The following is a 25,415-nucleotide window of genomic DNA, read 5'->3' as shown; positions in this document are numbered from 1 at the left end:
TCTCAAAACTTACTCTCCCTCAACAAATTGGATAGGGGTCGACTATTTGCAATCCACTATCTTTTTCATACAATCCGTTAAAAAATTTCACAACTAATACACAAATACCCTAATGAGAGAGAGAGAGAGAGAGAGAGAGTCGGGGTATTGGCGGAGGAATCTACCGTCGGCACAAGGGGAAAGAAAACAACTCCTTCCTAGCGTTCTGAGTTTTTCCGAACGAATAACGTGGAGCATTTTTTCGATCATTTCATATTCACATTCCCGAAAACCGGAAGGTTTTTTCGGGTTTTAAAACTCGAAAGTTACATATATTTTTGAATTTTAAAGTATGAATCTAGTTCTAAAACCATACGGATATTAAAACATGAATATGTCAAAGATTTTCAGGTATTAGAATCCAAATTTTGTAAAGATTTTCGGGTTTTAAAACCCAAAATTCTATAACATTTTTGAGATTGTGTATCTGAAGTTGTGCAGAAAGCAAAACAATTTACTTTGTGAGTTTTCTTGGTCTCATCAGTGGTAGAGATCGTGGTGGTGGAGGTTGTCGAGATTGTGGTGGTGGTGGAGGTTGTGGAGAACATGGTAGTGAAGGAGGATGTCATGGTGGTGGTGGTTATGGAGATCCTAGTGGTGGAGGAGGATGTCGTCGTGGTGGTGATGCGGGTGGTTGAGGGGGTTTGAGAAAAAGGGGTATGTTGGAAAATGTAGGTAAATTTATTGGGTCGTATAGAGTAAATTGTGTTTGTAGAAATATGTTGTGTGTTGTATGTAGAAATTGAGTAATTAAGAAATTAGTGGGTTGCAAATAGCCGGCCCTATTGGATATTGTCTCAAAAGTACGGATAGAAATCGGACTTGGATCTCAGTTGAAGTATCTTGAAACTCGCAACACAATCAGAATATTTGGCTAGTTTTTATTTTCTTTAAAGATTTTATTGCATTCTCAATTACAAAATTCTCCTCGGAGAAAAGAAGTCATGTCACATAATCTTTCGGTAGGACCCTCCCCTCCTCCATTCTTAATCTTCACTCCCACAAATTTTACCATATTGGAATGTCCCAACACATGCTTACGGTCTAGCACTCAGGCACATGCATTATGTGATTCAAGTTGAATTGCCAATAACATAAGTTCAAAGTTGTCTCACATTTGACTTGTTTTGTCGATAATTTTATTGATCTTACTGTTTAAATTCTGATCTGATAACGGAGGGTGATAATTCCACCACAATATTCTTTTGGTGCCACGATTGCTACGTGTACACTGCCCATTATAACCTTCGCAGTCCATAGTCGATCTGTCATCCACTCTCTCTAGCTACTTTTACCTGCTGCTAGTTTCTCACCGAGCAAACCCCACTTTCCCACCTTGCTTCTCCCTTGTTCATCCAATTTTCTTTTTCTAATTGACTGCCCAGGTTTATCTCTTCATTATTCTTCACCTCTTGGAGCCATCCTGTTTATACCCATTTTTGACATTTTTGTAAAAAGCCAATGATTGAGTGTGACATGGAAATTGGGCCTGGGCTCATGGTCAACAAAAAGTCAAAATTAAATGGGCTTGCATTATTGGTCAACAAGGAAGTCAAGGTCAATTAAGTTCAAGTGCGAAAAAATCAATGGTTAATAAACCAATTTCGATATAACAAGGGTACACCAAATTTACCCTATCATTAAGCAACAAACTTCTACATTTCAAAGTTGTTGAGATTTTTCAAAGTCTGATTACATTCACATGCTGATCCTCAGGGTTTATCCAAGGAAATTCCTTATGTTTTCTTGGATTTTAAGCATCAAAAGGGTAAACTGCACGATGACCATGTCATGAATACCACGTGACACTTAATGGAGCAAGTTTCAGTTGAAGATGGTTGGTGTGATTAGCAAAATTAAGGAACAGGACCAGAAAAGTAAGGAGCACTTAAGCTCTTGACTGATCCAAAGGGCCATGTGACACTCATCAGAAGAGTTTGGTTTGCAATCAATGTCTACAACCAATTTGAGTTCCTAGAAATAAAAGAAAGTGGTTTGGAGACACAGAACAAGTAGTATTACATTTTCAGGGTCCAATTCCAAGGACAGATGACAGCTTCTCAAAGCATTTAGGAGGGAAAATTCCTCCGCTATAACAACTACAAGGAGGTTATTGTTATATGGAGCGTGAGTGAACCGTATTTATAGCAGAAGTGGTTTGTGCATACAAGGATGTAGAAATAGGTCTTGAAAAACCGCCACATGGCGGCAATTAGGGGAGCTTCCATCATTACCAACAGTTGAACATATTTCAACCTTTTTTGAATATAATTGACCGATTTTAGCAACGGTTGGAACGTAGCTCATGTTCAGGGCCCACTATTTTTTTTTACTGGGCATTTACTTCCAGGGTAAGACAAGGTAGGAGCTTCGCGCCTCAATATTCCAATTCTAGTTATTTACTTTCAGCTTCTTAGCTTTTATAACGTTTAAGTTCATGCAACTTGTTACTCCATGTGTTCCTGATTGTTCGTTATGTTGGTCCTTTTCTAAAACTGGGAAGTAGAAACTTGTTGATTTTTCAAAAATATCCCTCAAAAGTGAATACAAAGTATTGCAAAGTAGGTACTCCCTTCGTCTATTTTTAAGTGTCATGCTTCGTAACTCCAACTTATTAAAAAGATATCATCATTACACCTTTCACATCAACTTTTTCCTCCACTTTCCCTACTTACCCATCATCATTACACTTTTACTCACTAACTTTTCAAAATAAAATCTACTTTTAGAGACAAAATAGACAATACACCAACTTTTACCCCCCTAACTTTACAAAATGGACACTTATTAAGGGACCGTCCAAAATGGAATACTGAACACAAAAAAAGGGATGGAGGGAGTAGCATAGAGTCCGGCTATTGGTGCCAAAATTTTGGGTTACTGAAAATGTATAATGGCTTTCGGGGCCTACTTGTGGGTCCCACACGAATAATCCAAACCATACATTAATTTTAAAATAATTTTTCGAGTGGCGCTGTAAAAACTCAGCTCAATTAGATATGCGTAAGTGGTTGATCCAAACTTCAAGTTTTCATTCAGAATTCAGGATTCTAAACTCTTAATGAGATTGTACATTTCGGTACCCTAAGATTCGATACCCCTAGCATTTTTGGGTAGAATATAGGGGCAATGATTTAAATATTGTCATTAAATTTGAATGCAAGGGCAATTATTACATGTCTCCTTACAAAGTTGAAACTCCCAAAAGAGAACAACAATTAGAACAAAGGGAGTTTATTTCCTTGTTCAAGCTTCTAATTCTGACATTATTGTTACTTGATTTTCGATAATACAAGTGGCATTTGGTTCGTTTCTTGTTTTCATTTTGAAGTCAAGAACCAGGCCCTACAGCCTTATTCATACTTAGACTACGTCATGGTCTTGGCATGCCCTCGCAATCATTCACTACCCCCTTTGCCAGGAGGTCTTGTCCCTTGTCGCTCTTTGAGGTGGAGTACATCCCCTCTTCAATTTCCACTAGACACACTCTTGTTTCTTTATCCTCGAGTGCAATTTTGTTCACCTTCTTTAAAAGAGGGTGAACATTACCCTTCTTCCTATTATGTTCAAGCCTCTAAGTTTGATCAATGCTTCATAGCAGCTACAGAAGCTGAACAACTTTTACCCTTGGAAATCCCAGTTGATTTGCCTCGCCTTTGGCAACAACAAGGATTTACTCATCTTCATTTTGGAGCAATCTGATTGGCTGTCACTTTTCATGGCAGAAAAAGTTTACCTGTTACTTCCAGACTTGCTCTGTTTGACACCAGGTTTATTCAGTACCAGCACGCATGTATTGCTACAGTTCAAACCACCTTAAATACTGGAACTGTGATCTTTACCTTTTACCCCAATTTCAACATGCCATTAGCAGATCCTCATTTGCTATCAGCCTTGAAAATGCAAGTTCAAATTGGTGGTGCCTCTCAAATTTCCACCACATATGCAGCAACCCTTCACTACCAAATGGCCTATCACCTTCAAAGTCATGCTTTTGACATGTCCTTACCGTCTTCCACAGATGAAGCCATTTTCCTAACAGTCAACGCACCTCACCAAGCTTCCTATGTCCATGTTTCACGACAGATTTCTCGTCCTGAGCTTCTCAAGCTTCTCCCAGAGTCTTGGGTTACAGCTTATGAGAAAAATCAAAACAAGCCCATACCTGTCCAATCCTCAAATCCAACTTTCATCTCAAAACCTGATGGTACAATAGAGATTTCTTTTCCAAAAGAAACTTCTCCATCATCTTCCACTCATCCTGTTATTTTCCCCTCAAGAATTGACATATTTGTAGATGGTTCTAGACCTGCCCTCCAATTAAATATTTCCAACCCAGTGGCCTTCCAGTCTTCTATTTCAAAAATTCAGAAACAGGTTATTATTACTTTGATGCTTGTAACTGTGATGAGTGTCTAGAAGACAGTCTTCTAGAAGATGAAGAGGACTTTGAAGAACCATGTCTCATATGTCCTTCGTCACCTCCCACTCCTTGTAAATCTCCACCTCCTCCTCAATCTCCATCTGATGATGGCTCTTCGAGTCAACCAAGTGGGTGTTTTATGTTCACCTCATTTCCTTCCTGGACTGAAGCAGATTTTCCTCCTCTGGAATTTCATAGTTCTCAAGAAAGAACAACTCACCGTCATAAAATTCCAGACCTTACTACCATTCTCCCCGATGGTAGCACAAAAGCAGTGTCAGCGCCAGAAGCAGCAATAAATTGGCAGTCAGCAAATTCTTTGGCTCAGAACAAAATTCTTCAGAGAATTGCTAACTCCCAACAAAATTTGGAGAATGTTGTTCATAGAAGTTATCCTCTTTGGAACTTCTTATCAGAGATTTGCAGCAGAAAATTCAAAATGTTCATCAGGAACTTCTCCAGATGGCATATACAAACCAAGCATTTTCAGCATATGGTCTTAATGAAGGTCTCATAAAAGGTCTACCTTTCCATCCTGTCTATCCTTTTCTCACCCAGTTTGAAGTATCTTACCATAATGTCTTTTATTTCAAAAAAGAAGCCTATCTCCTCTTATGGTATTTAGTTGATGTGTATACTATAAATGTCTGTTTTAATAAATCAGCAGTATTGGTCTATCTGGCTCATGCGGCGTTCAATCAAGTTCAACCTCCAGAAGATTTCTTTTTGAAATTTCTTTTGCTCTTTGGAAGCATACCTTACTGGCAACAGAAGATCAGACAAATCCCCAACAGTGCAGGCGGAGATCTCCAATTTACTTTTTGGACAAGTTGCAATAACAGGAGTCATCCCAATCCAGATGGTTCTATTACATAGAGAAAGGAGTATCACACTATATTCCTCTCGGCATATCAGGAGTCTCAAAGCATCCAGGTCCACAATGGAAATTATCTGGTCATGACTCAAACACTGTGTTCACTCAATGGATTGACACCTGCAGAAGTACCATCATCTCTCCTCCATTATGAATCTGCAAATTGGAAATTCAATGATACTTATCCGGAAGAATGGCGCAAAAATAATAGTATTACTTGACTGATAGAACTGAAAATTATTCTGGAAGCAGTGGTTCAGATAATCCAAAATGAAAATCACGTGCTCATGCCACCTGTTTCTCCTTCCATTTCCGGGAGGGAGTGAAATTATTGGAATTTACTATTGTGTAAAGTCTTGATAGCATTGAAATGTCATAGTCATGTAAATAGCAGTGTTCAATTATGGTACCACTTGTATTGACGTATGTATAAATGTGGACTTTAGTCTGTAGGTACAGTAGTATGGCAGGTGAACCAATTATATGCCATACCACTTGTATTAACGTATGTATAAATGTGGACTTTAGTCTGTAGGTACAGTAGCATGGCAGGTGAACCAATTATATGACATACTATTCAGTGATGTAAGCTATGATGCAAGCCACCCTGCCTTACGCCTATAAAAGGGGGGCTTTGCCTATTGTAAAAACCAAGCTAATGAAAGTCAGTGTTTTCCTAATGTATCATGTGTCTTGTATTCTCTCTCTTTGATCCTAACCTACTTTGTGTTTGTAGTCACTTCGTGTCTGCAAACTAGTTGAAATAGTCACCACAAAGTGATGTCATGCTTACTATGCAATACAATTTCTAGTAAGAATGACATCACCTTGTGGTGGGATCCACACTCATTCAACCAATAGGAAGAAGGGTAATATTCACCCTCTTAAGTGGAGGGTGAACAAAACTCAACTCCTTATCCTCTCACTTGAAACCAAACCATATTCCCCTTCCATGAATCTTAGAGCCCGTCTCCACCATTCTCTCTACACACATTTGATGTACGTTCCACTTACTGAAATTTCCATGCGTTACCAGTGAAGATTCATATGACACAGATGACAGATTTTTAGTTTGAGTAGCTCAATTTCCAAATTTAGTGTCTATCATTAGCTTCATCTTCTGATCTTCAATCAATGATTTGAGTAGTATGTGAGATAGGAAGTTTTAGCCTTATAAGAGTAGTAAATTCAATGCGGTAGGAGGTACTATACCCTAATTTACAACATTAATGATGTTACATAAATGTATATCTACCACTTATCATAAAATAAGGCTACAGATGCCACAAAAGCTGATTTTTTATTATTATAGGCTAACACTTGTTCACAACATTCACTCCGTCTTTACTGTTTCCTACTTTGTTGAAAGATAAAGATGACTATATGCTGAAACCAATTTACCATAGAAAGTTAGCACGTTTTGATTATTGCCTTGCTTACCTACCACCAGTTATGGCATTATTGGCACTAGATTTTTCCAAACCTATCTTAAACTCTTAAAACTTATCCACTCTAGCTTTCATTTATCTCTCTTCTTCTCCAATATATATATATATATATATATATATATATATATATATTGAAGAAGAAGCTTCCTAACTGTCAAAAGCCAATAAGTTGAAGAAGCTAATCAAGTAAGTTTTTCTTAAGAACAAACCAAATTTAGTTGTAATTATTAGCTCTTACCAACTTACTAAATTACAGAATCACAAATAAGTGTTTCATAATAATCTAATCAAACTTTTCACGTTATTTACAATTTTTTATGATTACGCTTACCATTTTTTATGGCAACACATGCCACTTTATAGAGTAGTACTTATTACGGATTGAAATCGTATTTAGTTGTAAGTTAGCTCTAAAAAAAGTCAATAAGTTGTAGAAGCTAAATAACCATTTCAGGTTCTTATTTTTTGAATTAGCTTGCTTTTAAATAACCAAGTTCTTATTTTTTAAGTATTTATTTTTCGTTTTATGAGATAGATCATTCTCTCACAACACATCACTTCTAATTCAAAAAAAAAGTATTTATTTAAAAAAAAAAAGTACTAGTGGAACACACTCTAATAGTATTTAGCAAACAATTAAATTACCCTTGTTATGTTACATTAATCTCCTATCCAGTCCGACAATGAAATCAAATTTCAGCAAACAATTACAAAAATGTATGGATATTTTTCCATATTTTTGTGGGACCCAAAATAGGCCCCACAAAAAATGTAGTGGATGGTATAATGGAATGAGGTAGTGTATGTAGCATTTCTGTAATCGCAAACCATGTACAATTACCAAAAAAAAAACAGTACAAATTTTTGCAAGTAATTTCCGTCAAAGGCAGTAGAGCCAATCTACGCCTTTGTCAGCATCTAGCAACGCTTGATTTGAGACCACGTATCAAGTATTTTACCACCACCACGACTCATCACTATTCCACATCATCGCCTCGTGCAAGCTGGGTTCCCCTTTGTTCTTCGACCTCAACTCTGCTGCCCATCGCCGATGCCAAACATAAGAATCCTCCTCGACCGCTTGAGAACGCGAACAGCAGCCTAGTAAACATAAGAATCCTCCTCGACCGCTTGAGAACGCGAACACTAGTGTCCGGCTCTGGCGCATGATGCTCCCAAACTGCTTGAGAGCATCATAGCAGGAGCCGAAATCAGCTAGGCAGAAACCTGCCTAACCATTAATTGAGCTATGGAACCAAGCGATGAGTATTCCAATAATCGTGAGCTAATTTTTTTTTTTTTTTATGTAAGGAGAAGTCCCAAACATCCTCTGATCAAGAATCACAAATTGCAGCTGCATTTCATAAAATTCCTTACTTTGTCAAAAAAGGGTAAATGAATCACTAATTGCAGCATTCCAATCAACGAACCAAAAGAAAAGGAAAACCTCCCAAACACTACAGTTGAAAACATCTTGTATGGAAATCCTATCGACTATTATGAGTCACCATATCCAGGCTTGTCATCTTTAGTTGTGACAGAAAATCAATCAGGGTTGAAACTGTGATGGCCGGCAAATCCCTGGTATCTGCGGAGTCAAATAAACACAGTATTAAGATGGATAAAAGAGATTATGAAGCTAATAAGTTAACTGAAAGGTCTTAACGAAATATAAAGCTATCAATTACGTAAATAAAAACAACTGGAGAACTTTATTTCATATTGGTACTTGTAATCTTAACGTTAGGAATCAAATCCTAATCTACTACTAATGGGCTCTACTGTAACCTATATGCAGGCGGTTCCAAAACTTTCTTGATAGACTAAAACTCAGAGACATTTCTTAGTTTCAAATTGAGAGAAATCTAGAATGTTGTTTGAGTGCACTCTCAACTCGTGGTCAAGCATTCAAGGGATCTAGTAGAAGATCGTGAAATGTGCACTCAATCAAGTTTAATTAATTCGTATGGGTTGTTCTTGTTTAATCGAGATAGACGTTTGGTTCGGATCTATTGAGATCAAATGAGAGAGACCTTGAAGGTACGATCCTTATTTCCACCTTGTACGGTTTGTAGATAAGGAAAAAAACTCATAGTATAGTGTAATTGATATACTGATATCAATGATTATTTAGTTGTCATACAAGGAAACTTATATTTCTCAGTTGTCATACATAAGTCGATTCTGATACTCTTACAACTGTGGTTCTTTCCGTTAATGAAATTTGGCAAATGGACGTCAAGATTGCATTCTTAATGGGAATCTTGGGGAATTTATATGCATGATGCAACCAAACAGAGATCATAGCAAAGGGACAAAAGCACATTTGTGCAAGCTTTAAAAGTCCATTTATGAGCTTAGCATGCATCTAGATCAAGCTATTAAATAGACAGAAACATGGTGGTGATCCTAGTACTATAAGTGGATGTCTGTTCATCGCAAATAATGTGGGGTGTTATCTTTCGTTAAAGGAATTGTTATTCGGCCACTATGATTTGAGGGACTTGGGGGAAGCCGGTCACATTCTTGGGATTAAGTTTTGGCGAGAATGCAAGTAAATGATGTTGCGATTATCACAAGCCACTTACATCGATAATAACCTACCTTGTTTTAGCATGCAAGATCCCTAGAAAGGATTTCTCCCTCAGGCATGAAATTAGTCTATCCAAGATCCAAGAATCATTGCCTTAAAGACATGGGATTAGTCTGGACCCTCACGTATGTTATGCGTTGTAGTAGACCAGGTGTATGTTTTGCCGTATAAATGGTTAGCAGATGTCAATCTAACCCAGGCCAAGATTATCTGGTAGCTGCCGATCAAAAAGAAAAAGAAAGATTGAGAGCCATATGGATTTCCATGACACAAAGCAGCGGACAAGGGGAATACTTAGTAGCAAAATATATGTGCCAAAAAAGGCCTTTAGAATCTCTTTGGGAAGTTTATATAGAAGGAGCAAATTGGTTACATGACCATCGTAAATGAATAATTGTCCCAAAATGCATGAACTGTATCCATGTCGTCAAGAGCAAGATTGCAAACATTTCAGGTGGATTAGTCAAGGCTCATTCAATATGAAGTACCTCTACTGGATTACAAGTAATGAATGATGTGACTCGTGAATCTCAAAATCCGTAACTCTACTGGATTACAAGTAATGAATGATGTGACTCGTGAATCTCAAAATCCAAGGAACTAATTATTTGAAATCACAAACACTAACCTCGATGCCATGTGGCCCTATCCGATTGCGAGAAATAAAGTTGAGTATAAGGCTTGCAAATTCATCAGGTACATCTTCCTGCAGCACTAAATGATATTTCAAACCAATACGAGAATTATGATGATTAAAACCAGACTAATTAAGAAAAAAATTCACATGAAACTGAAATGGACCTGTATAGCATGCCCAGTGTGCCGGACAACTACCATTTGAAACTTGCCTTGCATTTGACCAATGGTGAGAGGTCTGTATCATTATAAAGATTCCCAGTAAAGACACTTGTGTTCACAATGAACCATGCTATCTGCTATTGATTCATCAAAATATGAGTTGCCAAATCGAATGTTTCCAGCATCTAGCACAAGTACTAACCATAAAGCAAGCTTCAAGATTGTAAACTTGCTGAAAATAACTTTAGTCTAGAAAATTTTCTAACAGTTTGGTGAAAACTATATATAAGCTTTTTGTTTTCGAGAAAATGTAGATCTTCATTTTCCTTTCCGAGATTTTCTTCCCTTCAAACTTTATTTCCTTCATCATGGGGGCACCATTTTCGAACATAGGGTATTGCCCATGATTAGAAACTTTCTCCACTAGGAGTTTTCTCATCTTCAACCCCTGTTGCTTTCCACTTGGTATAAAAAATGAAACCTCAAGAAAAGTTCCAAGGAAGGTTTACCACAACAAATTGAACAGTATGAGTCTTAGCGATTCATGGTCAGTCCTCCTCTCACAAATTAAAACATACAGAAAGAAGAGTACTAGGCATTTTTTACTCCCATATTTACGCAAAATTGGAGTCAGTAATAACAAAATGCATGTTTGCAAATGTGTATGCTAGTATACCATATAGCTCAATTATCATCCTATACAAACAGAAACCTAGCACAGCATGTACTTAAATCAATCTGGTCGTCTTGGGCAAGTGCAAAAGGATGAGAGCTTTCCAGTTCCACCAAATAGTTCCCCACTGTTAAGAAGGCTAACAATGCCCTTTTCCTACAAAAACTTTGAGATCAGTCCGGAGCTGCAAAATGGATCCTCTATCTGTGCCAGAAAAGAGTAACTCAGATGCTGAAAGGGAACGAAGATTTTATTCATATGAAAATTTGAGGGTGGTGTTCCCCCTAACACCATTTTGATGCTGAGGAGGGAAAGCTGAATATGGGATACTATTTTCCAAAAGATCCAACGAACTTTGAGCAGCTGAAACAATCCCTTCAGTGTATTGCTCATTGTTACTTATCAAAAAAAAAAAAATTAAACAGGGAGGCTAACAAAGTGGCATATGCGTAAGCCAATTGGGGGTGTGACAATCCAGAATTCGAGTTTCAAGATGTCTCATCTGTTTGCTTCATATCAGAGGCATTCTGAATACGTGCAGATCAAGAATTCAAGATGGCTTACATCATATTATCAATTTCTGGTTTAGGTTGCATTGATTGGATCTTGATGAACTAATTTTGCATTCCTATTCTCCTAGCTTTAGCTAGTGTATGATTGAGAGGCTTTTTCAAGGTCTTACTAAAATTTCCCTCCTGCCATCATGTTTGCCCAAAAGAAAAAAAATCACCACACACGGTAAATCTCAATTTTGGCTCCAGCAGTTTGATACTTGGATCAATATATTAGTCCTTCCTTTAGGACTTGGCATTAGATTGTTGAACTGTGTGGAATCAACAGATTATAATTTTATTGCACAACCAAGCAAAATATAACTCTAGCTCCCGAGTCATGATACATGAATGGCGATAAATTAGACTACCATGAAACTTTTACAGCCTTTATCATGTGTTCCTACATTTTTGGGGTAGAGTTATTGGAGAAAACCTGTCCAGTCTGTCTGTTCCAGCTAACAGCAAGAGCTTTGGGGCAGGACACGACAGAAACTTTTCTGAAAGGCCTTCATACCTGGAACAAATACAATAAGTTGATTGGAAGTGGAAACAGAAAATGACAAATTCAACACAAATGTGATATTCCAGAGAGAAGATAATTAAACCAACAATTATTTCATAAATTTCTACTTCCCCATGCATCAGATTATCAGAGCTGAAAATAAATAGCGTAAACTAGCCATAAGTTAGGGGGAAAAAATTAATCCATGAAGATTTAATTAAAATCAGTTCCATTTCTATCTCGTTTAGTTCAGAAATACCAGCATTCCAAACTAGGACTGACCTCTCTCTTTTTTTGGTTAAAAGGACCGACCTCTTTTACATATACAAAGTAAAGCACCAAAAGAGAAGTTACAAAGCCAGAGAAGATCTACTATAGCAAACATGAACTGGAATTTGATGTATTTAGAGCATCCACTATGGCCAAATCAAAACCAAAAGGTTACTAAGGTTAGCAATGTTTGCTCAAAAAGTGCTCACATTGGAATAACCAAACTCAGCAACCTTTTAGCAACTAACCAAATTTTGGACCAAAACTAGCAAACTTTTGCCAATAATCAAATTTAGTGGATCGGCAATCAAGTACACCCATCATTACACAAAAACCTTCTCTCTCTTCCCTTCTCTCTCTCTCTCTCTCTCTCTCTCTCTCTCTCTCTCTCTCTCTCAAAAAAAAAAAAAAAATGTTTTCAAAAATGTTTTTACGCAAAACTGTGTTTTTTCAAAAACATATTTCCACAAAACTTCTTTTTTCGTTTCGAAAAACGGTTTTTTTATACAACTGTTTTTAACATAAACTGTTATTTTTAAAAAAAAAAAAAAGTATTCAAATTATTCACAGTTGTTAGTTTTTAGATTTTTGTAGTTTGAAAAGGTGATGTGGTAAGTTCCGGTTATCCAATTTTGATCATGCTATTGTGGACCTCTGCATTGCTAATCTTAACAATGTCTTAAATAGATAATCAAAAGGTAGTGTGACAACTTTTGGTTATCCAATTTAAGTTAGGTCATTGTGGATGCTCTTAGTTCAGATTTACAGTAATGGTGTTATCCTACCATTATGTAGACAACATTTACTTATATTTAAACATAAAACACATTTCTCCAATAATTATTCGTATACGAACATTAAGGCAAGAACAGTTTTATCCCATTGTGGAATCATCAATGTGGGAACGTAGCCCTTGACATTAGAAAATAACAATATAACACTTGTGGTTTGTGGACGTTTGTGGAATAAAACCAACTCTCACTATTCTATCCAAACTGACTAGACGTGCAACACGCATGCCGTAGTTGAGAGCAAGCCATTGTTGCTAAGATATACTAAACTTATGATTCTACAAAGTCATTATATTTACCCAACTTTCGAACCTGGACCCTCCCTTCCTCGCCATCCCCACTCCCATCCATAGCTACAGTAGCAGCTACAAGTTACTTTATGGAACAAAAATTAGATAATGCGTGGCAACTGAAGGTGCTTCATTTTTTAGGATATTAGGTTACCAATGACTACACAGACATCACAGATGAAACGTAACAGTAGTCTTCTTGCATTTCCTTGTGGCTTCTGATGTTAATGGAGGTCCGTTGATACATTCTGAGAGGCCAATATGTTTCAATGAAGCAGAGTAAATATAGAGTGGAAGGTGCCTAGGGAACACAAGGGTATGAAAAGAGTAGCCTTTTGGAGAGGGAAGGTGGTTTGAATCATATGAATATCTGATCAAACCAAATATCTCACTTGGCATAAACGTCATGCTGATCTCTCCCTTAGCCGACAATAGTAGCTGCAAATGAATCGTATTTTGGGGTATCCAAACCCTATTTGAACGGTGGCAATCCAGCCCACCTAGATCCACTTGTGGACTTATGGATAACTAACACCTTACATCTGAACCGCGAACTCAGATTTCGTATAGCATACCAGTAGCATTTCTCCATCTCCACCCAGAAATTAGCCGCAGAAGCTATTGTTATGGAAACCCAAAAAGCCTCTGTAATAGCAGTTGGTATGAGGTGAAGATAAATTACCTCACAGAGCAAACCCATTTCCCTGGGATGGAGGGAAAAGAGATGTAAAAAGGGATGGATGGAGAGAGAGAGATGTAAAACGAGATGGAGGGAGAGACGTTTAATTTTTTTATGCCAGAGATGGAGGTCGCCATAGTGGGGGAAGGGGAAAGGTGATTTACAGGAGAGGGTATAGAGAAAAGATTAGGTGAGATGGAGTAGGGGGAGAGAATGAATACACTCTTATGTTCTAATCTCGGTCGTTGATTTCAAGGGCTGAGATGGAGTGTCAAACTTATGTCTATATATATATATATATATATATATATATATATATATATATATATAACACACACACACACAAAACTTCTTATAAGGGCGCCCTTATCGTATTAAAGTGAGGACGCCCCTTTCCCGACCAATTTGCGATGATCTGAGCCGCTCAATGTGTTTAGAACGTGATTTTAAGGGTACCCGCGAGAAATCAGCAAAACAAAAAAACCGGGAAGGGGTTCGTCCGAGCGGTTTTTTTTTTATCGAACGGTTCAAATAAAAACTGTTCGGATGAAGCCCTTCCCGGTCTTTTTTTTGCTGATTTCTTGAGGGTACCCTTAAAATTACGTTTTAAACACATTAAGCGGCTCGGATCATCGAAATTTGGTCGGGAAAGAGGAGAAAAGAGGACGTCCGCACTTTAATACGGTAGGGGAGCCATTATAAGAAGCTAACTCTGTGTGTGCGTGTGTGTGTGTATACCGAAGCATGAACTTTGAATTTTTAATCTCAATAACAGTTTCACATTCCCTCCATCGCGTGCAATGTTCCCTTGATCCACCACAACACCTTGACACATTGTATTTTAATATTCTATATCGTTTCCATCCATAATGACTCAAGTTAACAATTTCATAACACCACAGGACTAAGATTTTTTTTCTAAATTGGAGGTATATCACACAACACTTACTACTTTTCCTTCTAAATTTTCTCTTTTGTATAGCTTCAATTCACACGTGTTTATTGAAAAAACAAATGAAAACCTGTAACATTCACAAGTTCACTCTTGCTTTAAGTCAAAAGTATTTCCATGGTTCCACCTATTTAAGTATTATTACCCACGAGCATCGCACGGGGTGCACTTCTAGTGTGCAAATATGTTAGGAGTAATATAGAAATTAACTCATACCAGCCTCTCCAATGCTGCTCCGTTTCTTCCAGCTGTGTACGATAAATATAACTGCAACATCAAGGTAAACTTGAGTTTATTAGGTCTCGGACTAGGATATAGAGCTAATCAGAATCATATGAGCAACCTTTACAATAATATATAAAGTTGACAATGAAGACATGGAAACAATCAAGAAACATTGTATTTAGTAAATCGTAAAGGATATACTAACCATTTTTTGGAATCATCATATTTCAATGTGCCGGGGATGGATACACGAGCAGACTCGATGTTTCTTAAAGAACCTCCTCTGACACTCCACTCGATCTATTCATAGAGACAGTAACAAATCAATCTGACAGCCCAATCTTCGACAGTCAAACAAACATACAATGAGAAAATTTGCTGTCAATGTAGAGAGTCTAATTATACAATTGTAGAAACAACACCAAGACATTTTAGAAAAGATGTGTGCCACGAAGCAACTCCACAAACATCCGCACCTCTACAAGATAAACCAAGGGACAAGGAATTATAGGGTGAAAAGAGAACACAGTTGGTCAAAAGTTATGCTCCTCCGTCCCCATTCTTTAGTCCCTTTTGGGAGTCCGTGCCACTTTTCAATTGATTATATCTTGCAATCTATAATTGTTTAGGTGATTTTGAAAACCTCGTTTAAAAGAGCTCATTGAGATCTATCAAATAAGATCCATATTGCATATAAATAGTATTACCAATTAAAAGTTATAATTAGTTTTTTATCCGGTTGGGATAGGACGAGGGACAATGGGGACGGAGGGAGTAAAACAGAAATTTTATATTTTAAGGTCAAAGGTTGAAATATACAAATTGGGTTCATAAAAAGAACGTTCCGAGTCCAAACGACAAGATCGATGAGAAACGGAGAGCAATGGCCATGAAGATTAAACTACATTGTAGCAATTGTTGGAATACTTTTAAGCCAGATATGCAAATATGTTTTGCTAAATAATCAATTTAGAACCACTCGATAATGGTAAAACCAGTGCCAACTCAGCTCCAGTTCGCTAAGCTCCGGCTAGTTGGTATATCGCTCTTGCTGCAACATGAGCATGCACAAGAAACTCATCCAAGCCAACTTGTACATGAATACAAGAACGTCTGAAGGAGGTCATTGTTTGATTTGAAGCCTTCCACGTAACTGCGTCCTTTTATTTACTCCGTTTTGGGGAGCCAATTATCCATTTAAACATTCTTTCTTTTGGTAAAAGAACATGTTTTGTGACTGTGGGTCTCCGGAAGGACCTCGCCACATGGCACTTACAAGTGGGAATCCACCGGTAGAGAGAGCGGATAACTAAGCCCTTCTGAATCCATGCCCCTCATACTCCAAACAAAGTACCCCGGGCTCCATGTCCCCCCATCTCTCCATGCAAGGGATCCCTCTTGGAGCCCCCAACTATGCTACTATGAACACTTGGCGAGATTCCCGTGCCATCTATCTATCTACACATGAAAATAAGGCTCTATTGAGCATGATGACTCCACAGTACCCTAGGTCAGGAACAGGTACCTCAGGACCAAATGAGGCATGTGATTTGAAGGATAGAGCAAAGGATTTGCCAAGGCTTGCCCTCTCCAAGGGGAGCGCCACCTTGACTGATCATAGAGAGACAGAGGTGGTATTGACCAACACCTGACACCTCAGAAGGTGTGTCACAACCTACGGGAATGTGTATCACAATCGCATATCATAGGAAGATCACAGGTCCGCTCCTACCACTTGCACCCACAATGACAACCCAGTCAATGATTAACATAGAGTGTGGCTCTTATAGTTATCTTATGATAAGTTTTCCTCCTTTTTTGTTTTGATATATAGCCATAAAGCAAAACCTCCAGAGTCATTCATTTTTCATCACAACCATACTTCAATTATGAGCACAACATGCTCTCAGGCCTTGATTCAATATACAATACACATTAATAATAAGATACTTTTTCCAGGTGTTTGTATTTTTAGTTGGGTTGAGGGATATATTTAACACTTTTAACAAATGGGTTCTGGTTAGATCCATTTACTGATATGATATTTGTTTTGTAAAATTTGTATTGGCTTTTTGAGGAAGTTACAAAATGAACTGAAGAAGATTGCATTCCCTCAAATAGTGCCACAGATTTCTTAGCTGTTCACTAATGTGGCTTAAATAGAGGCATCACTTACTGCTTTCTCAATGGTTGAAAAGTACTGCATTCTGCTTGATAGAATTTTCTGCATGTGAATCAATGATGCCATGGCTGTTCCCTGAAATTCAAAGTGATAATTCATAAAACTTTTACTAATCGCTAATAAAGAAATAAAGAGATAAAAGTATTTGTGAAGGTTTCCAGTTGAAAATGAAACCTCCACAACATCGACAACAACCAGACCACTCAAGCTAGATAATGCTTTCTTCGCAGCAACCTGAATCGCAACTGAGCCTCCCATGCTGCACAACAATCTCAGCAATGCACTTTCAATCATGGATTTGTCAAGACAGAAAAATAATCACCAATAAGAAACTGGCCATTCAGACAGAACATACATTTCATTGAACGAGGCCATGAACTACTTATAGCAGGAAAAGGGAGGACGCACTAGTCTTAAAAAGTACCCTCTGCTAGTATCAAATGCATAACTAGGTCATCCTGTCAAGAACTACAACAACAACAATAACAAAACCCATGTAATCCCCAATCATTGGGGGTACGGGAGGGGGAGGATTGGAGACAGACTGACAATATGCACAAAGTGGCTACTTTCAGAATACTACTGAAACAGTGGCCCCCTATACCTATTTTGCTGCGGAACCATGCCCCCAAATCAAAACCAAATGGCATCGGAGAAGGCAGGCCTAGAGACCCAATTCAATTTATGTGCCCATTACCATGCTTCCTCGATTGATAGTCTAGAGCATCGGTATGTATACTTGAAAGGAGTGCAGTTAAATTTTGACAACAATGGGGTAACATCTATTATGATTTTCAGGAAAGGAAGGTGCCACAAAAAATGTCATGTTTTTGTCTTTGGGGTTTGTTTTAGTAGAAGTTTTTTAATTTAGCTGGCTTAGCATTACATCCCTCATCATGATTAACGGACATGGACACATGACACAACATAGACACTTTAGAGTGCCTATTTTTAAAAAAAAGCAGGACATGCCACACCTAGCACTAAGTGTTCATGATCATACTTCAATAATAATATCTTATGTTGTATACCTGACGTACTAATTTTAAAACGAGTAAAAAAAGGCAACTAACAATAACTAATTACAAGGCCATGTAATTCACAACTTAGACATCAAGATAACATTCACATAAATATTCCATTCTAAAGAATGCCAAACAAATCGTTGACTATGTAATATATAATATAGAAGTACACCTTGTTGCCACCCATTAATGGGTGTCTGGGAAGGGTAGATTGACCACAAGATGAATTCATCTCATAAATGTTCATAAAAAAACTGCACAATTTGTATCCCAAAGAATGCATAACATTCTTACTATGAAAAGATTCAGCCTATAGGACATATTCGGAGAGCTCAATAAGTATGGCCGGGTTTCGCAGAAAGTATGGGTGAAGTGCCCGATGATACAAATAAAACCTTGTAATACGGATACCCTGAAGGGTTGGACACACTAGCGGTCCCTTCGTGTAAGTGCTTGTGCTTCTTAGATGATTAAATATCTGAAGTCCTAGGGGGAACACCAAAGCGGGTTTTGGGTCTCCTTACATTAACATTCAGCAATACTAGAAGTCATGGTTACGCGGATGTGTGTGCTGAAGTTATTGTAGTGATGTTTGGCGCTGACAAACAGAAACAACAAAATCTAACTCGCAACATAAATCCGTAATTCTTATGTTGAGAAATGCATAAATATATAGTTTCTGGATCTCATAAGAATTTACTTAACAGTTGATGCCGAGTCTTACTGTAGTTGAATAGTAGAACATTATGAATCATGAATGCCCATGTTAACTTGCAAAATGAATATTCCATCACAAACTGCAAGCTAGTTTCCTCTTGGTCCAATCATTCTCCTTCCATAATATTTTTCTTCCTGCATCCAAAGTCCAAACGTCTATATCTTTTTCCCTGCCTTTGCCTATCGTTTTTTCATATACATGTTTGCTCAGGGGGAAGGCGTGGGGAAGCAGTTATGCATTGAAGGAAAGACAGTTGAAATTTGGGAAGAACAGTGAAATGCAGGGAAAACTTTGTCTTGTAATCAGTTTACATACTTGACCTTACGGACCTTACCTACTCTATTAATTCACTAACGGTTTAGGCACATTGGCAGTTGAAACTTGTGGGTATTTCTGCAGTAAAAAAAAAAGAGGAGCTAGCCTCAGAAAAGAGTCCACACCAATGTACTGCTCTCCCTTTCTGATATAGAATTGCAAAAATGAAAAAAACTCATAGCTGCAATTTCAAGTTTCAACACTTAAGATTTAGACCATGTCACTATGGTATAAACAAAATATGACATTCGTGTACAAACTCAAAAGTTGGCCTCAAATCCATATTCAGTATTAAAAAAAGAAGCACGAAATTATTCTTTGCCTGTTTTAACACATAGGTCAGCTTAGTAACTGTTAGCGAAATTCTTTTTGTTTCCTTTGTGTAAAATTCCTAGCATGATTGTACAATGTAATAACCCAAACGCCACATGGAAATGAACTTGTTAATAAAGTCTGACAACCTGTGGCCAACAAGAACAATTGCAGGAGGAGTATCTCCATACATTGTATTCAAAACAGCAACCACGTCATCGCATAGAGTCTGCAACAAATAGGAATAGCACTTAAATTAAAGCAAAAGTACGGGTGTAAAAAACGTTCTCATTCATTACAGAAAACCAGAGGATATCCATGAGCAGCATAACACGGTTTTTTCCATTGGTACCAGTGGATCCAAAACAATACATACCTCTATCGATAGGTCTAGTTCATTTTCTGTGGATGATTTTCCATGTCCTCTTAGGTCCATGGCTACTACCCTTGCTTTCTCCTTAATTTTACTTGCAGCCAAAGCAAATGAAAGCCTGAGCAAATAAATTGTTATCATGTACAAAGGTAAACAAGTAGTTGACTGCTTGAAACAACGAAACCAACATAAGTGAGATATCAACAAACTGTGACAGGAAAAATGTAAGCTATCAACAAACAAAAATTAAAGTCATGTGGTAAAGTACTAACATAATGTAGCGTGTGGCAATTATGTTCCTTGACCCGAATAATGATTTCTAAGGCAGATAGGAAAACATAGCAGTTGGATAATCTGTAACAAAACATTTACTGTGAAGGGCTCAGGTGATAATTACAGTCTGAATATGTTGAGATCTGTTAACAGTTTCCAAAATGGATTGCCACTTCAGATAAGCCATATAATGGAGAAAGGAAAAAAAAAATGTTTGACAAGAAATATTTGAGGAAATCAAACAACATATACATAACAGCACAAATAAGTATGCATAGTCAAAAAAATTCCAACCCTTTTCTCCTTTTCTGTACGGTATGTATCCCGACATCAGGAACCAATAGGTAGTTCTATTCTGAATTTGTAAAAAGGTACTACAGGTCAATAATTGGAGGTGCATATCGGACAATTAGAGGAATGCGAATAAAAGTATTCTCTGATTTATAAATCCTACCTCTTGCAAATATTCAGTCAAATTGTTTTCCAGAATAATCTGTGGAGGTTCAATTGGGCACACACCAGACCACTTTTGGACGTAATGAACTGTGAGCAAATTACAAGCAAATCCAATTGCAAGAAAACATCAATTTTCTTTTCAATTTGGTCATATTGCATCATGCTTTCTAAGGTTGAAAGGGGAATTGCATTAGTCAACGTACACGCATTAGAGATACAGTAGAGGCAAGAATATAAAACATCGCAAAGTAAAATAAAATCAAGCATACCCACAATAGCCGCCTCCATGCAGACAAAAAACAACCGGTCCACCCGATCCTGCCTTATATAAGTGAAAGACCTAAAATGAAAAGGCACATGAAATTCCACCCTCTTAAAGAATGAAAAATAATTAAAATTACAAGAGAAACTCTCACAGGTAATCCAAGAGCCAAAAGAAAGAACCATTTACATCATTAGAATCTGGAATGTGAATATCATCCTCTTGGTCAAAATAGCCCAACCAACCAATAGGTGAGTATTTCTGCGAAGAAGCCCTACAAGAACAAAGGTAAAATATAAGATAAAGGTCATTTGATTACCAAGGATGATTATCATAACTAAAAGGGAAAAAGAAAAAAAAACGAAAACAACAATAAGAGAAACCAGCTTGGCCAGTCCTACTCCAATGGAAAATGTTATATTTTGTAAGCATGTAGAGAAACCACATGAAGCAAAGTTCTATGCTCTTGGAATTGCATAAAATGAATTCCATCAAACTATTATGTAATAACAACAGAGTCGCAGCTACCATGCAAGACAATAAACCCAAATCAGAGGAACTCATAATACTATGAGATAGTTGGGCCATCTTCACCAAGATCTAAACAGTAATTGCAAAACCCAAACCTAACGACCACGTTGCCACCCCTAACACCACGTCGATATAATAAACTAGCAATGGCTCAAATTCAGACCATCTCCAGCCTTGACCCATTTTAAGACCCAAACTCATAATTTGGGCAAAAACCTCAAAACCCCATCTCCAATGCTTTACCCAAATCCCTCCCCATTTTAGGTTTTACCCATTTCTTGCCCAAATGAGGGACAACCGAAACACATACCCATTTTTCAAACCTTTCTTTAGAGAGAGATAGATAGACAGATGGGATGTGAAGACCGCCATTTTTTTTTGAGGTCTGAAACTGGAGAAAACATGAACCAGATATTCATATTTTGGCCCTCCAAACTATACTTGTTAGTCATTTATATTTGTTACTTGGTATTTATTTCACTTTTATTTTGTTTATAGGTTGGTCGAGCTCATTGCCCAAGACATTGGATAAAAAGAAGATTCAAAAGAAGTTTGGGTTCTAGGTGCAAAGTTACTCAAAGCTAAATTGCTAATTACGCTGAATTTATTTGTCCAATTGTCGAAATTCGTGTCTTTTAAAAATATATTTATATCTTACATTTAATAATATTTTTTATGATTTTGAAGATTTTGTATAATAAAACTAATTGAGATCTACCAAACAAGATCCATATTGCATATTAAAAACATTACGAATTGAAAATTATAGACAATTTTTTTAGAGGTCAAACGCTTTCAAAAAGTCAAAAAGGGGACAAACAAATCGGGACGGAGGGAGTAATAATTACATAAAGTCCTATGGACCTCTTATGTAATTCATGCATTAAACCCTACATATAAAAAGAGTATTAGCCACTGACTTTGAAAATCAGTTCTCAGCACAAGAGAAAAAGAAAGGCTGCGAAGTCCGACTCTCATGGTCAGCTAAATTTGTGTCTAGGGCGTAGATGAAGCTCGAACTTCTAGTAACAATGTTTATGTTTTGATTTAGTGTTTTATTATGAGATAAGGATTTATTTGCGATATTAATTTTCTCTATCACTCGTGTATGAATTCCTAGGTTTTATGCACGTTCATATAACGGTTCTTAATTGTTTTGTGATAACTGAGTGAGATGGGTTATGCTCCGTAAGACGCGCCGTGCTATTAGACAATCTGTGCCATAGCGACGGATTGTACTAGTAAGACGGTTCGTGCTAGGCGGCAATACCCCATGCTATTGGTGATCCATGATAATCTTTAGGTGAATATCCAGATTGATTCGAGTAATTAACCTTTGTCATTGCATAAATATTGTTACAAGTTACAACGGGTCGAGTGGATTAGAAACCCTAGATCTTTTCTCTCATAAGCTCTCTCTACCTTTTAATTGTTTTATTTAATTTAGATTTTAATATTTTAGGAATCAAACAATCAAATCTCTTTTGGAATTAATTGAATCAACCGCAACTTAGCCTTCGTAATCCCTGAGGACGATACTCGGAGTACTTGCTGCTTTTGGTAGTAGTAATTATTCTGTTTTAAATTATATTTTTGATACGGAAACGACACGATCAAGATCTGTACTTCATCAAGCGAAACTCGTTCCAACGATAAAAGTAGCACGAAGCCCATCCAAAAACTCCAATTTCTACTTTGAAACAATCTGCAAAAACCTATTTCTTGGGCGCATTGAGCCCTGCTTGAACGCCGGAGTTGTGGGGCTGATTGATGATTTTTTCCTCTCTCTTATTTACATGTATGTTATTCGGTATTTAAAAAATAATAAATCTGGTTGCAATTTGTGGTTTTCCATTGGAGATATCATTCCCTAATTGAGTTTTTGCTCCATGGCTCAAATTTGGGGGGAAAAAAGGGTAAGGGCTGGAGATGCTGTCAAACTAATGGGCTGTCATGAAGAAGGTTCCAACTGAATGGATTGGCTATTTGGTCTAGGCTTCCAAGTTCCAAATAATTTCGCGGTGGTGGCAGGATGTCAACAAACAGGGTAGAAAGATCTAAGCCAGCCTCGAAGGTTCGAAGCTACATAGGCGGCAGTAATCACCAGCAATTCCTTCCTCAATCCGAGTACTACAGCGATTGTATATTCATTTCTGTCTATCTCTATTCTCCATACTGATGAGATCGAAAAATAAGGTGGTGTGCGTTATAAACCAAGGCACAAAAGAAAAACAAAAAAAGGGGATGCAATCAAGAGAAGAAATTAAAGAGAAAACTCACTGGATAGGAGGACGATTAGGAATAGAAGAAAATGCAGAAGAAGCGGCACTACTGGTCTCCTTGGATTGGTGCTGGAGTTGATCTTCTTCTCCGAAACTCTCTTCGGGAAGCGAGGTGAGGTTAGACGACGAATCCATTTTCGGCAGTTCTCAATCGGTGGGTAACTTTCCATGCGACCTTGTAGTAATGGAAACTAGTAGGTATTGGGTAATCAAAAGGTATACTTGCCCATTCAACCATCCAAAAAATATTTATTTCGTCATTAAACTATCAATTGCGTACACTTGTCCCTTAAACTAATCAATTCTTATTTACTAAGGACACTTTCCACTTTTCATCCATATTTTGGACGGAAAATTCATGTACAGGCTAAAAATGTCTTTTACTGTACCAATATAGGTATCTTCTTCTTCATCCATCTCACAGTCCCCCAACTATGTTTATCTCTTTCACCCACCCTCTTCGTCTCTCTCCTTCTGTGACAATGAGCAAGTGACTATCCTAAGTCTCAATTTTTTGATATGAAAAGTCAACTAACTTCATCTAGTCGTGCAATTTTTTTTCCCTTTCCCTCCATTATCGAATCAAGCAGAGGAAGGAAAAGCAGAATATATATGGAAACAAAGAACTAACAAACAAATGAAAAAAAATTATGGGGAAAGGAGAAAAGAGAGAAGAGGATATCATAGATTTCGAGAGAATCAATGGCGTTGTCACAGTGAAAATCTTCGGTGCGAGCAATCCTCTCCTTGGCGCGAACCATTGGATTCGAATTAATCAGTCGTAGAGTTATCTCTCTCTGGGAGTTAGGGTTAACTAGCTGAAAACCCACAAATTGATTTATTGGTTCCTATTTTAGGGTTTTAGGAGTAAAAGAGTAAAAGTCTAAAATACCCCTCGCCAAACATGTTGGGTAAGTTTAGTCAGCAACTTTTCCATCCATCAACTAAGTTTTCCGTTCAAAATATGGATGGAAAATGGAATTTGTCCTTAGTAAGTAACGTTTGGTTAGTTTAAGGGGTAAGTGTGTGCAATTGATAGTTTAAGGATGAAGTAAACAAAATTTGAATAGTTTAAGGGGCAAGTACATATTTTACCCGTAATCAAATAACAAACAGTGTGTGGGACCCTTGTGTTTTGTGAGAGTGTGTATATTTGGATGTGATTGTACAATACAGTGTGCGTGGAACCCTTGTGTTTTTGTGAGAAAGTGTGTGATTTTGAGTGTGGTTGCATCAAACAATTCTTTAACTCAACCGACAAGCGACTACTAGCTTAGTTGGCAAAACTCTTATATTTCATTAGGATGTCAGAAATTATATGCGTATAAATGTTCTTTCATTTGTATTTGTTGGAGCTATTTCTCCCTTGGCTTGTAGTTGAGTTGAGCTTATAGTAATAGTAATTTCTTGATGAATTTATTATGGGAGTTTATAAATACAACTATGAGTTTACTGCAGATAACATGTGCTAACTAAAACCCATAAATCTTATAATAATTTGCTACATACAACCCATCAAATACCCATGAACTTCCAAAATTACCCTCAAACCTATTTTTTCCTTCCTTTTGAACT

At 37.4% G+C, this 25,415-nt stretch overlaps 1 protein-coding gene and 1 non-coding gene across 8 annotated transcripts; both read right to left on the bottom strand.

The window, feature by feature from the left end:
- Positions 1-8,115: 8,115 nt before the first annotated feature.
- On the bottom strand, positions 8,116-24,069 carry LOC131315834 (uncharacterized). 7 transcript variants are annotated; one of them, XM_058345041.1, is made up of 13 exons: positions 23,839-24,069; positions 21,217-21,301; positions 21,035-21,105; positions 20,040-20,154; positions 19,813-19,892; positions 17,468-17,552; positions 17,288-17,368; positions 15,317-15,411; positions 15,103-15,153; positions 11,836-11,916; positions 10,179-10,251; positions 10,006-10,083; positions 8,116-8,372 (listed from the first exon to the last, which is right to left on the bottom strand). In XM_058345041.1, exons 1-13 carry the CDS (start codon positions 23,973-23,975, stop codon positions 8,334-8,336), a joined length of 1,071 nt encoding a protein of 356 aa, XP_058201024.1. In that variant the 5' UTR covers positions 23,976-24,069; the 3' UTR covers positions 8,116-8,333. The 7 variants fall into 7 exon arrangements, with proteins under 7 accessions (XP_058201024.1, XP_058201026.1, XP_058201025.1 ...); XM_058345043.1 differs by having other exon boundaries at positions 17,489-17,552; positions 23,839-24,048; XM_058345042.1 differs by lacking the exon at positions 8,116-8,372 and adding an exon at positions 9,374-9,594 and having other exon boundaries at positions 23,839-24,048.
- Positions 17,899-18,006, bottom strand: LOC131318261 (small nucleolar RNA snoR100). Its single transcript, XR_009197590.1, has one exon. It is a non-coding gene; the product is annotated as a small nucleolar RNA snoR100 (small nucleolar RNA).
- Positions 24,070-25,415: the final 1,346 nt, after the last annotated feature.

Source organism: Rhododendron vialii, chromosome 2a, assembly GCF_030253575.1.
Source record: "Rhododendron vialii isolate Sample 1 chromosome 2a, ASM3025357v1".
NCBI classification, from domain to species: Eukaryota; Viridiplantae; Streptophyta; class Magnoliopsida; order Ericales; family Ericaceae; genus Rhododendron; species Rhododendron vialii.
This window is presented reverse-complemented; position numbering and strand designations above follow the sequence as displayed.

Bases quoted from the DNA above. Each gene is read 5' to 3' on its own strand.
- LOC131315834 (XM_058345041.1), bottom strand. From the start codon at position 23,975: ATGGATTCGTCGTCTAACCTCACCTCGCTTCCCGAAGAGAGTTTCGGA. The intron at 17,553-19,812 runs GTTGTCAGACTT...ATTGTTGTGCAG, and splicing joins ATTGTTCTTGTTGGCCACAG to CATGGGAGGCTCAGTTGCGA. The intron at 15,154-15,316 runs GTTAGTATATCC...TTGATGTTGCAG, and splicing joins TATGATGATTCCAAAAAATG to TTATATTTATCGTACACAGC.